The sequence below is a fragment of the Nuphar pumila genome, chromosome 17 (genome assembly GCF_984573655.1).
Source record: "Nuphar pumila chromosome 17, dmNupPumi1.hap1.1, whole genome shotgun sequence".
NCBI classification, from domain to species: domain Eukaryota; kingdom Viridiplantae; phylum Streptophyta; class Magnoliopsida; order Nymphaeales; family Nymphaeaceae; genus Nuphar; species Nuphar pumila.
Genome location: NC_143265.1, coordinates 67,213,776 through 67,227,475, shown reverse-complemented (window position 1 = coordinate 67,227,475; position 13,700 = coordinate 67,213,776). Strand labels below are relative to the sequence as shown.

The 13,700-nt window shown below is 37.4% G+C and overlaps 1 protein-coding gene across 3 annotated transcripts; it reads right to left on the bottom strand.

Moving 5' to 3' along the window:
• Nucleotides 1–886: 886 nt before the first annotated feature.
• Nucleotides 887–6,077, bottom strand: LOC149812093 (membrane-anchored ubiquitin-fold protein 3-like). Of its 3 annotated transcripts, XR_016428551.1 has the most exons (4): nucleotides 5,612–6,077; nucleotides 2,767–2,937; nucleotides 1,417–1,525; nucleotides 887–1,147 (listed from the first exon to the last, which is right to left on the bottom strand). XR_016428551.1 is itself a non-coding variant. In XM_089993283.1 (3 exons), exons 1-3 carry the CDS (start codon nucleotides 5,739–5,741, stop codon nucleotides 1,473–1,475), a joined length of 354 nt encoding a protein of 117 aa, XP_089849409.1. In that variant the 5' UTR covers nucleotides 5,742–6,077; the 3' UTR covers nucleotides 887–1,472. The 3 variants fall into 3 exon arrangements, 2 of the variants coding, with proteins under 2 accessions (XP_089849409.1, XP_089849411.1); XM_089993283.1 differs by having other exon boundaries at nucleotides 887–1,525; XM_089993285.1 differs by lacking the exon at nucleotides 1,417–1,525.
• Nucleotides 6,078–13,700: the final 7,623 nt, after the last annotated feature.

The following is a 13,700-nucleotide window of genomic DNA, read 5'->3' as shown; positions in this document are numbered from 1 at the left end:
CGGAATCCCAACTAAATGACTTTGTAACTTAATATCCCGATTTAAGTTTTCATTGGTTTGCTGCCTCTCCAACACTAGAAGATAAAGCTTCATAATACTAGACAATCAGTTCATTGCGTTCGCAGAAAGGGTCTTTACGTCCTCAAGTTTTTACTCAATTTAGGCGCTATATAGGAGCAGTTGTGATGGAATTGCCAACAAACTCTTGCAAGTTGTTAACCTGTTGAAATGTGGTGTTTGGGACCAACTCCATCCCTAATTAGGGGTGTCAGCAGGTCAGGTTTGGTTCGGACTCAGGTGGAATCAGACTTAGACCAGATTTTTTGTTACGATATCAAGTGCGGACTCGGGTTTAAGCAGGTCTACTATAAGAAAAACCATAACCAGTCCCGATAAGAAGTACATGAACCAAACCCGGACCATACCCAGTAAAACCATATTTTTTTATCATTTTCACATTGAAAATTTGTGGGTCTTAATCAGAACTCGGGTCGGGTCCAGGTCTAGTATAAAATTTCACAAACTATACCCGGTTCCAGGTATTAACCAGACCTTCAGGTCCGGACCCGGGTCATCTTATTTATCACCATACCCAGACCCTGTAAGGTTTGGTTCGGGTAAACCAGGCCCGTTGACACCCCTATCCCTAATGTAGTATCATATATATTGCTCCGAACAATCCCAAACAATAAAGGGCATTGGGAAACTGCAAGGCATTTTTTCCCAAACAGCAGAAGGTGTTGGGGAAACTGCAATACACCTTCATTTCAAGGTTCCAATCAGCACTTTAAATGCAAAGTTGATCGCTTACTGATTTGACTTCCTATCAATCAAAGCATTCCCCAGATGGTTTGGCCCAAAACGAGCAAGAAAAATCACCATGCAGTTGATCAAACGAACAAGAACGAATCGTAGGCTTTCAAAGTACTAATGCAGAATCCTGGCACCACAAGACAGCATTTACAGATTCACAACTTGAAGCAGAAAATCCTAATGGAGGGAATTTTAGTACATGGCAAACACCGAAAAGAATTGCCCTGAAAGGTATGGCCCATCTTCATGGAATTCTGATGCCTCAATGGAAACAGGTCTTGCTTACCAAGAAGAAAGCCCATCATCTAGAGTTCGACCACCCAACAGCCACTTCCTAGTTCACAGTAGGCAAGAAACCAGTAAGCATTCCATCAGATCATGGGGGTTCATCTAGAAAGTGTGGTGTCCCCAAAGAACAGAATGCCAAATTCATCACAGAGCAACCACAGAAACAATCGAACCTAAAACTACAACACCCAACGAAAGAACATAAAACTGAAAGCGCCCAGAGTTAGTACAACAAATGAACCCCTCAGCTATGCTGATACACAGAATCAAATGCAAAGGCAATAATACACTGGCAAGACAACACTGCTTGTATACCAGCAAGACTATAAAAGTCAACAGCTGAAAATGGTGGATCATTCTGTAATTTGTAATCACAGAATCGAGCAGGAACATCTGTTCTTTTGAGAATCAGCATGTGGCTTGTCTGCATTCAAAGCAACATAGGCATTAGTATTGGTATTACAGTTGTACCTCTGATTAGTTGATATTGTTCCAAAAAACATACAAGTTGAAGCCCGCTGCAACAAATGTTCCAAAGAGTCACATGCAATGCTAAAGCCACCAATATGATCCACCCCTCCACAAAGTAAAGGTGCGGTGTTTTCTTGAGCCATTGCTTAATAGGTTACAATGAGCAGAAGGATGAATCACAGTTAATGAGAGTTTTCCAAATACCAGAAATATCCGGTTCCTAACCTTGCTCTCCACACACACACACACACACACATGCACAAGCACTTCCATTGCTATAAAGTTTGTGTGAATGCACCCTTATTCATGAAAGCCTCACAGAACACTTTACCACTGCTAAAATCAGTTTAATGCCTTTAGCCTCAACAGACCATCCCAGAGGTCAACCAAGGTATCACACTGTTTCCTGAGATTTACAACCCTTTTGAGGACACAAGTAAACCGTGAAACTAGAAAAACATATGCATGCATTCATTCAAGTCTTTGTGACCACCACCACAAAAATATTTCATTCCTATGCAGATTGAAAGGCTTATAAGAATCAGCTCCCAAATCAATGAAATGTCAATCAGCAAAAAGAACAGTCAGATTCATTGTTTGTTTGGTTTCCTGATTTTTTTTTGTTTATTATTTCTCCATGAGAGGAATAGAAAAAGAATTGAATAAGCCATTGATACAGCAGGGTTGCACGCTTTTTTGCAAAAGGTACACAAGGAAGATTCTAAAGCAGATCCCAGTTCCTGTATTAGACAAAGCTTCTTGAATCTGGACTGAAAGGCAGGAACAACAAATGAATAACCATTACTCCAAATTGAAGTAAAATAGGAAATGTTGCTATCAATCCTTTTCATCTTGTTCTATCTTCTATGTTGGACAGACCCCATTTCCATCCTGTACCTCTTAAATGCCATTCTCAATGGAAAACTCCAACAACCATCTGTGTCCCATATACTCCAGCCAATTCGGTGTCACCAATCCCACAGTCACTAATTGGGTGTCTGTTCAAAACTTGATTTTGTTGAGATAATTTTTTATTGAGGCTAAAAAGTTAATGCAACAGTCCTTCCAATGTAGATAAGGAAAGAGAGAGAGAGAAGGTCGCATATATAATCAAAACAATATCACTGTATGATCAGTGATGGATGTAAACCAATATGGAAGTTGCAATAATCACTAGGTCCTTGTCCACATTACCGTTGTTTCTATCCAATACAGGAGGCCTCACAACAACATGCATAGTGATGATGCCACCGGGAAGCTCCCCAACAGGTACCCTGGACTCAGCAAGAGTTTTGTTGTTCTCCAGTATTTTACCCGCATTTATGAGCTTAATGTCATTGATTGATTTTGGCGCATTGTCCTTATCTATCAAAAATTGGATGTTTTGGAACTATTAAATTCATCATTAACCAAATAAAAAGTACTTTTCAATCTTCAGGCAACAATTTTACATGAAGTGAAATAATGATTCTAACACCCAAAATTAACATTATAAATAATTATTCTATTTGAAAAGAAGTTGATCCCCTCCAGAAAATTGTCATTTGATAAACGAGGTCAATCCTTTCTTTAATGGAAATAAACAAGCTCAATCTTAAACGTAGAACACAAGAAAACATCACTGTAAATGTACTCAAAGTTTAAACTGAACTGGACTGAAATGTTGGCCATCATCTAAGCCATGCACTATCAAGATATAGAAATTGCTAAATTAAGTAAAACTGGAACATATGCACTTAAATAAAGAGTGGAAAAAATACTAGCAATTAAACCAGAAAATCACATGTAACATGGAGAAATGCTTGGTAAACGAGATAGAGCATCCCAATGCTCCTCAGCTAAGATGTAATCAAGCAGTTGAAGACAACAATTTGATACTTGGAACCCAATCTCATTATATAGGTGCAGATGGGTCATGTAGCTAACCAAAACAAGCATGGCAATATTTTCACATATATGGAAGAATATTTATGGGGGCAATGTTATATGCTAACAACAAAAATAAACAAAATTTTGGTGGCATTTATTTTCAAAACATCCATGGAATTCGAACCTGAACTTTCTCATTATTTCTTTCAGAACCTGGGTCTGTCCTTCCTCTCTTTCAGAACCTTTCCACCCCCTCGGTTCACTTCGTTCACAGTGTTCACTAGCTCGGAATCAAAACTTTTCTTATTTTGCAATGACATACATCTTTCACTGATGAATAAAATAGCACTAAAATTCTCCCTAAATTTTCATCATTCCCTTTCTGCTACATCTTCCATTTGGTTGAGCCTCTAACATTGCCATCGGCTATGGAGATAATGCCTTAAGAGCATCAAGAGGTAAAGCCAGAGATAGACTCCGAACAACACCAGGTAGGCCATCAATCAATCAATAGCCCCACAAGTTCTGCCCCTTGGTTTTCTGCATATTCCATCAACTACTACCATTTTTTTATTGGTGCTTCATTAATTTCTTCAAATCCACAACCATGTAGTCACTGGTGCCTTGTTAGTTTCTTAATAATGGTTTGGAGGATGCAGAAAAGGCAAAAAAACACATCCTGTTTATAGGAAGATAGCAAATATTGCTGTAATTAGAAGCATGCAAGTTGCAAAGCAGGTTACACCTACTTGTCCATACCTCATTTGTCGTGCATATACGATAACCTACTGTTCATGATTTCGTCTTTTTCTTTTTACTATATTTTCATCAGAACCCAATAGATTACTGCAGATATGCAGTCAAATTCGGTACTTTGTGAAATTGTTGTAATGTTTGTCACTGTCAAGATATTATGGTCATTTTACTTTGCCACCACTTAAGGTTAGCAGTTATGCACAATGAAATTGTTATTATTTATTTTCGGTCATGCCACATATGAGTGGCAAGTTGTAGCTGTGGTTAACATTTGTATCTTATGTGTAATTACCCTTTTACTGGTTTTCTATATAAATGAAGATTCTTCCCTACCTACCTTCATGATTCCCTTCCTAGCTCTTCACTTGTTTCCCTCTCCTTCAAGGTGAAACTAAGACACCATGTCAGACACTGATGTGAAAAATCTCCAAGGCATAAAGCATGCACGTAAAGGCAAAAGTTCATCCCACATGCCTACGGTGCACAACTCAGTTAACGATGCACCTCATTTCAAGGGGTATGCCAGGTTTAAACATCATATTTTCTGTGTGTGCATGTGTGTATGCGTTTTCTTACTTTTTTCCTTTTCTTTTTTTTCTGTGTGTGTATGTGAGTGTGTGCACGTGTTGGGGTTCTGGGAGTGTGTGCTGACTGAGGCACTTTGTATGATACTATGATCCATCAAAAATATCAGCAAAGAGATCCTACACTTGAAAGAACTTGTAAAGTAGCAGACATGCTCACCTACAATCTTAAAATCTAATAAGCAAAATCTGTTGATAGTCTCTGTTGACAGTTACCCAATTATACATATAAAAAACATCATGAATGCCATAACATAGTGATTGGAACAGTAAAACATAAAAACTACAAACACAAGGAGCAACATGCCCATAGAAGTTAATTACTTGTAATCAACGAAAGAATCATCAAACAGATAACACGGCAACCACTTCTAATAGTTAAATCAACCGAATCAAATCTTACTGAGTTCATTTCATTGCTTAATTTTATGACAATTAGCTCTCCAATAATGAACAAGTATCATATATAAACAACGGACCAGTTGGGATTGGTGTATCCTATCAATATTTTAAAATCTCATCAACGAAGAGGGGGCACTAAGAATTACCCCACCAAACCAACAAGAATTCATATCCTTTCTCATAAACCACAACATAGAACAGAAAAAATTGCTGCAAACCATTCTTTTCTTACAAGATGCCAAAAGAAATCATGGATTCTCGTAGATTAAAATGAACAAGAAAAAATCACCAAACATATGGACGAAAAGAACTCAATCTCAAATCGGTAAAATATAACACAGCTTTAAAAGAACATACGGATCCAGAAAATTGAAAACCAATAAATCAACACTAAAATTATGAAAATCAAGAAGGGAAAGCCATCTAACCCTGCGGCCATATACTGAGAATGATTTCTTTAAGAGAACCAATTGTGGTGGCAGGGGAATACTTGTTAGGACCAATGTCCGAGCCATCGTAGAGCCTGAATTTGAGCTCAACCAATTCTTCGCCTGCCATTAAAGATCTTCAAAGCAGGAATCCACGAAAACCAACATCAAATCTCAACACCCTCTATACCACAACCGATCGAATTTCACAAGATAAAGATCGGAAACCATGATTCTCAACATGGGTATCTAGCAAAACCCATTTTTCGAGGGCCTTCTCTACATGGGAGGAGAAAATCCAACTCAGAGATCACGAAAATCGTGGGAATCGAAACGGAGGTAAGGGGAAGCTATCAATAACGAAAAGACCGAGGCAATGATTAGGTCTTCGTCCTCCCTTGCTGCACTGCAGCGTTACGTGACAGCCACGCCCTTCTCCCACCTTCTTCTTTCTTCTTCTCGAATAATCGTCAGACAAGCCAAAAATTATTCCACACCAACTTAATGTTTTTTATACTATTTCATGATAATAAAATAACGAGAACCTTTTTATTTTTTATTTCGAGTCTTTGGGTTATATTATCCCTCAAATCTTAACATGGGACAGATTTAGTATTTGACTTGCTTAAAATGACAAATTGCAATGTAAAGAAAAAGTTGCAAATCGTATCACTATGAATTTTGATATTTTTTTAGTGATTTTTTTATTAAACTCAAAATCTAACCATGACATAGATATATAAGCTACGTTTTTTGCTTTTTCAATCATATTTTAATGTAAATTCTTGTTATCCAAATCTTCAATAATCAAGTGAATACAATGAATAACACTTGGTAATGGGTTCCAAAAACAGTCTCTTTCTTTCCTTTTATAATAAGCTTCTAGTTTTAACATAACTGTCAATATTATCTATTATTAATTATAAAACATAATCTTTCTCTGATCAAACAAACAAAATACATGAATTTTTTTGCAATATTCACGATACTAGAAACGTCAATGTTCTTAGTGAACATAATTTTTAACATATTATTAATAAAAAACTTGATCAAGCTCCTACATTCTTTTTTTTAAAGGCAAGATGGGGTTAGGCCTACCCCTACCAGATATCTCTTAAGCTGCATGTGGCAGAGGGATTCCAACCTGGGCCTTCAACTTGGCACAGGAGCCCGCGTACCACATGGGATACCACCTTGGTGGTATCAAGCTCTTACTTTTACCATCACTCTAAATATCATTTATTACATCACATCTCATCATAGTTCAAGCCTTCTTTAATTCTACTAAAATATTATGCATGTGATCGGCTTTTTCTTATGAAATTCATGTAAGCATGTCACAATAACCTATATAATAAAGTCACACTCATAGTTTGCAAAAATATATAAAATTGGAGCAATGTAAAAAATATTATATAAATTAAAAATAAAAAATGATTGTATTGTCCTTGCAAAATAGTAATATTTTGAATAAATCCCTCACATGTCAAAAATCATCAATTCTTAACTTTTTTAAGATATCTTTGCCTATAAGGTTCATATGATAAAGTTTGCAACCATGTGAACATCTGCAAATATATTATGATCTTTGCAAATACAGTACAAACTTCGCGAATATAACCTGTGAACCTCCTTTAAGTAAATAATCCTCGAGGAGATCTACAAATGTTTGCTAACACTCGCTAATATCAGTTGTGAATGTTCTTGACTTTCGTACTCTGACGAGACATTTGCAAATATAATACAACCTTCATAAACACAGTACGAACTTTTCGAATATAAATTGCAAACCTCCTTTAAGTAAATACTTCTCAAGGAGATCCGCATATATTTGTCGACATTCACAAATACTAGTTGTGAATGTCTCCAACTTTCTCACTCTAATGCGACCTTCGCAAATATGATACTACTTTCACAAATATAATACAAACTTTGTGAATATGACCTATGAACCTCCTTTAAGTAAAATACTCCTTCAGGAGATCTGCAATTGTCTGTAGATATTCGTAAATACTAGTTGTAAATGTTCCTAACTTTTGCACCCTAATGAGACCACAAATATAATATAACCTTTGCAAATTTAGTATGAACTTCATAAATATAACTTGCAAACCTCCTTTAAGTAAATACCGATTGAGCAGATCTGCAAATTCTCTCGACATTCATAAATCTCAATTGTGAATGTCCCTGACTTTCACACTTTGATGAGACCTTCGTAAATATAGTAGGACCTTCGCAAATACAGTACGAAGTTCATGAATATAACCTACAAACCTCTTTTAAGTAAATACTCATCGAGGAGGTCTGCAAATATCAGCCTATATTTGCAAATGCATCTTGTGAATGTCCCTAACTTTCACCTGCTTGTTGATTCATATATAAAGTCATTATGATGCTTTTTTTATTTTTTGTTTTTTGTTTCTCGTTAGAATCCTAACCTTTTTCTCTCTTCTTCTCTTTTTTTTGTAGTGATTCATGTGAAATCATCTTACAGCATTCTGGTGAGGTTGCAACATCCTTTTGATCAGCTTTCATGTCTTTTGGTTGTCTTAAAGTGAGTTTCATATATACATATATATATATAAATATAATACAACCTTGTATTATTTTTGGTTGATTGTTATTGTGAAATATTTATGTATGTTTGTATGTGTTTTATTTAATATTTAGCACTAGATTTTTCATTTGGGGTTTACTATTTTAAGATTTTTTTTATAGATATATATTTATTGGTGTTATAGATGATTTATATTTGTTTTTTATCCTTTATTTAATATTTGGTATTTGTGGGGGGGGGGGGGGGTAATAGGGTTAAGGTTGATTGTGCATAAGCATTATGTAAAACCCAAGTTTTTCAGGGGAAAAAACCTTTTGGACCTGGGTCGGATCCAACCCGGACCTGTAATCTGTAAGGGTTATAAACCGTTATCGTGAGCCCCCCCCCCCTGCTCTATTTCCCTCCTCTCCTTTCTCCCTGGAAAAGGAAACCTCGTTGGGGTTTCCCGATTCACGCCTCCCCCTGGGCCCTTTAAGAGGTCGTGTGGAGGGGAAAGAGGGCACATGCGCCTCTTTTCTCCTCTCCCTTCTGATCGCCCTTTTCTCTCTCTCGCTCTCCCTTGTCTTCCTCGATTCGCTGGAGCTAGCCTGAGTCACCCTCCCGTCTGGTGTTCCCCTGCCACTGGTCCTCGCAGTAGCATCGGAGCCCTGACGCCGTAGTCATTCAGGTAACCCCCTAGATCCATCTCTTTCTCATGCTCGATGTCTCTCCCTGTGCCCGTCTCCCTCTCTCTATGTTCGCTCTCCTCCTCTGCTCGCCCCTCTCCAACCTCACTCGCCGACAGCCCACCGGCCGACAAGACCCGACTGTATTCTTTGTCAGACCTTCTCGCCAGTGGGATCAGTTCGGCGAGCACCTCCCTGGATCCCTGCTTCCACAGACCTCGCTCGACCCTCCCCCCCTCTTCATTTCTTTCTTCTTCGTCTGACTCCCTCCCTTCGACTTGTCTGGTAGGCAGGGGCTTCAACCTCTGTCGTCTGTTGCTTCCGTCAAGCAGGGGCCACGGCCCCTACCGTGTGATTATTCTAATAGGCTAGGCCCCTACCACCTGCTATTTGGGGTTTTATCAAGCAGGGGCATCGACCCCTGTCGTTCATCTTATTCCAGCAGGCAAGAGCCTCGACCTCTACTGTTTGATGTTTCTGACGAGCAGAGGCCTCAGCCTCTGCCATGCACCCTCTTCCAACAGAGGGCTTTGCCCCTCCCACTCGCTCTCTCGCAGATCAGCAGGGGTTGAGCCCCTGCTGACTGAGTTCTTTTGGTGGGTCGACAGGGGCTGAGCCCTGTCACCTTTTTGGATAAACACGACAGGGGTTAAGCCCCTACTGTTTCCTTGCCTAACTAGTAGGTCAACAAGGGATGAGCCCCTGCTGCCTCCTATGATTTCCAACTAATTGGCAGGAGCTAAGCTCTGCCATTTTCTGCCTTCTGGCAGGTGGCAATAGCCTAGCCTTTGCCCCTGTCCGTTGTGGAGGGTCGGGCCCCTACCACCTTCTGTCACCACCAAATGCTCGAGCAGACCGGCATCCCTTGTTTAATGTCGGGTTGGATCAGGCTCATAGCTGAGTCCACCCAGCCCCTTCTATTTCTTATTCGAGTTATCATTTATTTGTTCTTCACAGATTGCATGATGGAGAACGCTCGTGTCTCACGGCCCGAGATGTATATTACTATGTTCAATGATGCGTGCAACCCCAAAACCCTCAAGGTAGGGGAAAGTTGCACAAAAGGGCAGTAGATGAACTGAATTAAGTTGAAATAATTAAAATAGTCATGCTAGATATGCCTAGTTGTACTTTATTTCTTTCATGTACTTATCTGCTTTGCGTATTTACTTGTTTGCACGCTTATTGGTTAAGGTATAGTTTTGTACCTCGTGCCTTATTTGCATATTTACTTGCTTGCTTAGATATTTGACGAATGTACGATTTCGTACCTCATGCTTTATTTGCATATTTACCTGCTTACTTGGATATTTGATGGATATATGGTTTCATACCTCATGCCTTATTTGTATATTTACTTGCTTGCTTAGATATTTGATCAATGTATGATTTTGTACCTCGTGCATTTTGCTTATGCATCTTTCGCTCAATATGCAATTTTGCACATCGACTATTGCTTAGTACTTTGCTATCACGCTATAATGTACACATGCTCGCAGTTATGGTATACAAGTAAATGCAACCTTTTATATATCATGTTTTCGCTCATCTTCAAATGATGCGAGTTGTGCATATGCGCAACAATTTTTTTAAAAAAAGGATTCCTTAAGCGAATCCAGATTTCAAATGCACCATTTTGCAAAAGCAAATATTGAAAGTCTCGTAGGTTGCAAAAGTGAAATTAAGTTTTTTTAAGTCAACATTTTCGAAAAGAATGTTTTACAACTATAATTTGATAATTTGATATGACTCATAAACTCAAAAAAGGGTTACAACTTATCGAGTGTGCAGCCATGCAAAGCAAGCTTCAAGGTCTTAGGAGTTTTGATATAACAATCAAGTCTACCAAATTGACGTGTCTTTGAAAACAAAAGCAATATCTGTAGCGATTTCCTGCATGCAATATTGTATCGTCACTCCAAAAGAGAGAATACGACATTTGAGCATTTTTCTGATTTGTATTGAATCTTAGCGTAATCTTTGTGTTGGGGTTTTTGTTGGGAAACCTATACCCCTTTTGTCATAACGTACTTGTAGACATGCACGGCATGGTAGTACTACGATGATCAGATGAGTGATCTGAGGTGATCTTGTATCGTAAAATATGCCATTGTTGTTAATATAATTAAAAAGAATTGATCTTGTCAAACCGAGCAATTATTGTATCACTTCTTTTATGAAAGATAAATGTTGGGGTTTCTTTTGAGAAACTGTTATCCTTTTATCATAGTCATACCTTTTGACAGGTATGGTCGTACCTTTGGACAGGTATGTCACGTTGGTGTTACGCTGATCGGATAATGAGGTTGTGGCAACCTCGAAACGTACAAATGACATACATGGCAAATTTAAACTAAAATGATTGTATTGTTTTATGTTACCCTTTTATCGTATTCGTACTTATAGACATGTATGATCATACCTTTGGATAAGTATGTCACGTGTGTTACGATGATTGGAGGAGGAGGTTGTGGCAACCTCGATGAATGCAAATGGTACAATGTTGAGATCACCTAAAATGGTGATAATTCTGCCTTCACAGGCAAAATGCTCGAGTTGGGTTGAAAGACCAGAGCATGCAGAATGGGTCTTCAGTTAACTAACCCTTGATGCACTCATTCAAACTGCTGACTCCCGACAAAAGAGAAGACGGAAAGGAACAAAAACTCTGATGGATAGGTCTTTTAATGGCAATTACAGGCAAAAGACTCAGATTTTCCCAGTCATCGGAGTTAGTGGAAATGGGCTACAAAAGGTATCTTTAGACACTTTTGCAGAAGTTGGATGCATCCTTTGGAACAAGTGGAACAAGTAGCCTTTGAGGAATTCTCTCTTAGTCACCGACCATCCCCTTAGGAGCGAACTCAACTAGCTATTCAGGGTATTGAAAACACATGGCATAATAGATCCCCAAACTAGTCTCAGTTGTTTTTATATTTCGTGTCTTACGCGTACCCGCTTGGTCAGCTAATATCGAAACATAAGTTAACCTATTCATATTATTTGATATGTGTGTGTTGTGACATGACTTGCGTGTTTACTCAATAGTTCAATATACTACTCGTTGAATTAAGCACGCCTATTATAGTGTTACACTAGTTCTTGGTAATAACTAGCTGCTTGAACTAGTTAAATGCTTATAATAATAGCATTTCGCCAGTTGAAATATGATGCATGTGACTGGCTTTACTACTTGGTTAAACTATTTGTGTTTGTTATAATGTTGCACTTGTTGGCTTAAGTTTCTTATGACTAAGGTGATTGCTTATAGCTCGTAATCTATGAACTGTTCATATTTTATGGCTAATGAAATTGCTTGATTATACAATTGCTTATAGTTTGTAATTTGCATACGGCTTATACCATGTGATCGGTAGAATTGCTTGTAATGTAATGGCTTATAGTTCGTAATCTACAAAATTTTTACAACTAGAACTAATGTAGTTGCTTGTCTTATGAGCTGCTTACAGTCTGTGATTAATATAACTGTTGTCGTGTTATTGCCTACTGTGTATAGCTTATAAATTGTTTGTGGTACAATTGCTTATAGCTTGTGGTTTATGAACTGTTTGCGCCTTGTATTAATAGAACTGTTTGTTGTGTAATTGCTTGTACCTTATTATTAATGTATTTTCTTGCCGTAAAATTATGTATGTCTTATGTGAAATGAACTCTTACCATGTGATAATAGATAGCTCATTTTATTTTATGGTAAATTACTTACATTGAAAACCTTTATTTGTTTGTATACTCAATTGTTCATGTTAGAAATACTTATTCATTTGCATAGTCTATTGCACATGCTTGATATAACTTATTTCTTGTTTTAAATTGCTTATTTCAGTTCTATATTACCTCACTTGTGCGCCTACTAGTTTTTGTGAAAATGACCCATTTAATGGGTACGTAATGTTTCGGACTGCGATGACACGATGACGTGATAAGATTAAGATGAGACTCTTTTCCTGACATTTCGCTCTTAAGGATATTTTAGTAAATTTGCATAAAAGTTTTCCTAAAAATCTCCTCTTTGCACAAGTCTTAAACTATTAAAATTGTATTTTCATAATCTATTTGATTTCTTAAATGTATGTTGTTGCAAATTTGTTGTGCAAGAGAAAGTTTGCGCTGTAATACACCCAGGGTCCATTGACTTGCTTTTCAAACACTATTTTTCGTTGAATTACTATTTAAGAACTATGATAAACGAATATTTTCAAAGCTTTCGAACTTTTCATAAAAAATTACAAGTCTTGGATTTTGGGGTGTTACACATTCAATTAGTGTGATGGGGTTAGGGTTGATTGTACATAAATATTCAATAGGGGCTAGGGTTCTTGTTGTTAATTAAATGTATGAAGGATATATGGATAGCCTTTTGTTATATATTATTTTTATTGGATGAATGATATATTGTGTGGTTGGTGTAGGCAATTAATGATAGTCTTTTAAAGAGTTAAAGTGCATTATGGTAGCAATGATCACACTAATTAAAGATTTATAGTGGCCTCAAAAAATAATAGATTTAAGGAATTTGTCTTTGATTTTTCATAAAATCGAATATCTGAAAGAGTTATTACGCCTCTAGTATAGTTATTCTTCAAATGTAGACAGCCAACAAATATGAATAAAAGTTTTGGATGATGATAATGTAGAATTGATGTTATGTAGTGGTAATGTTTACTTGGAGGCTTGCAAAGTTAAACAAAGAACAGTTATTGATGAAAATGTTAGAAATATTATGGAGAATGTGCATCTATTTTTGGCATCATCTATTGAGTACAGTTCTTTGGTGAACATCCAATTATCTGAAGCAATGGACGATATTGATGTTCTTAACATGCATGTGGAGGACATGCAATTGCCC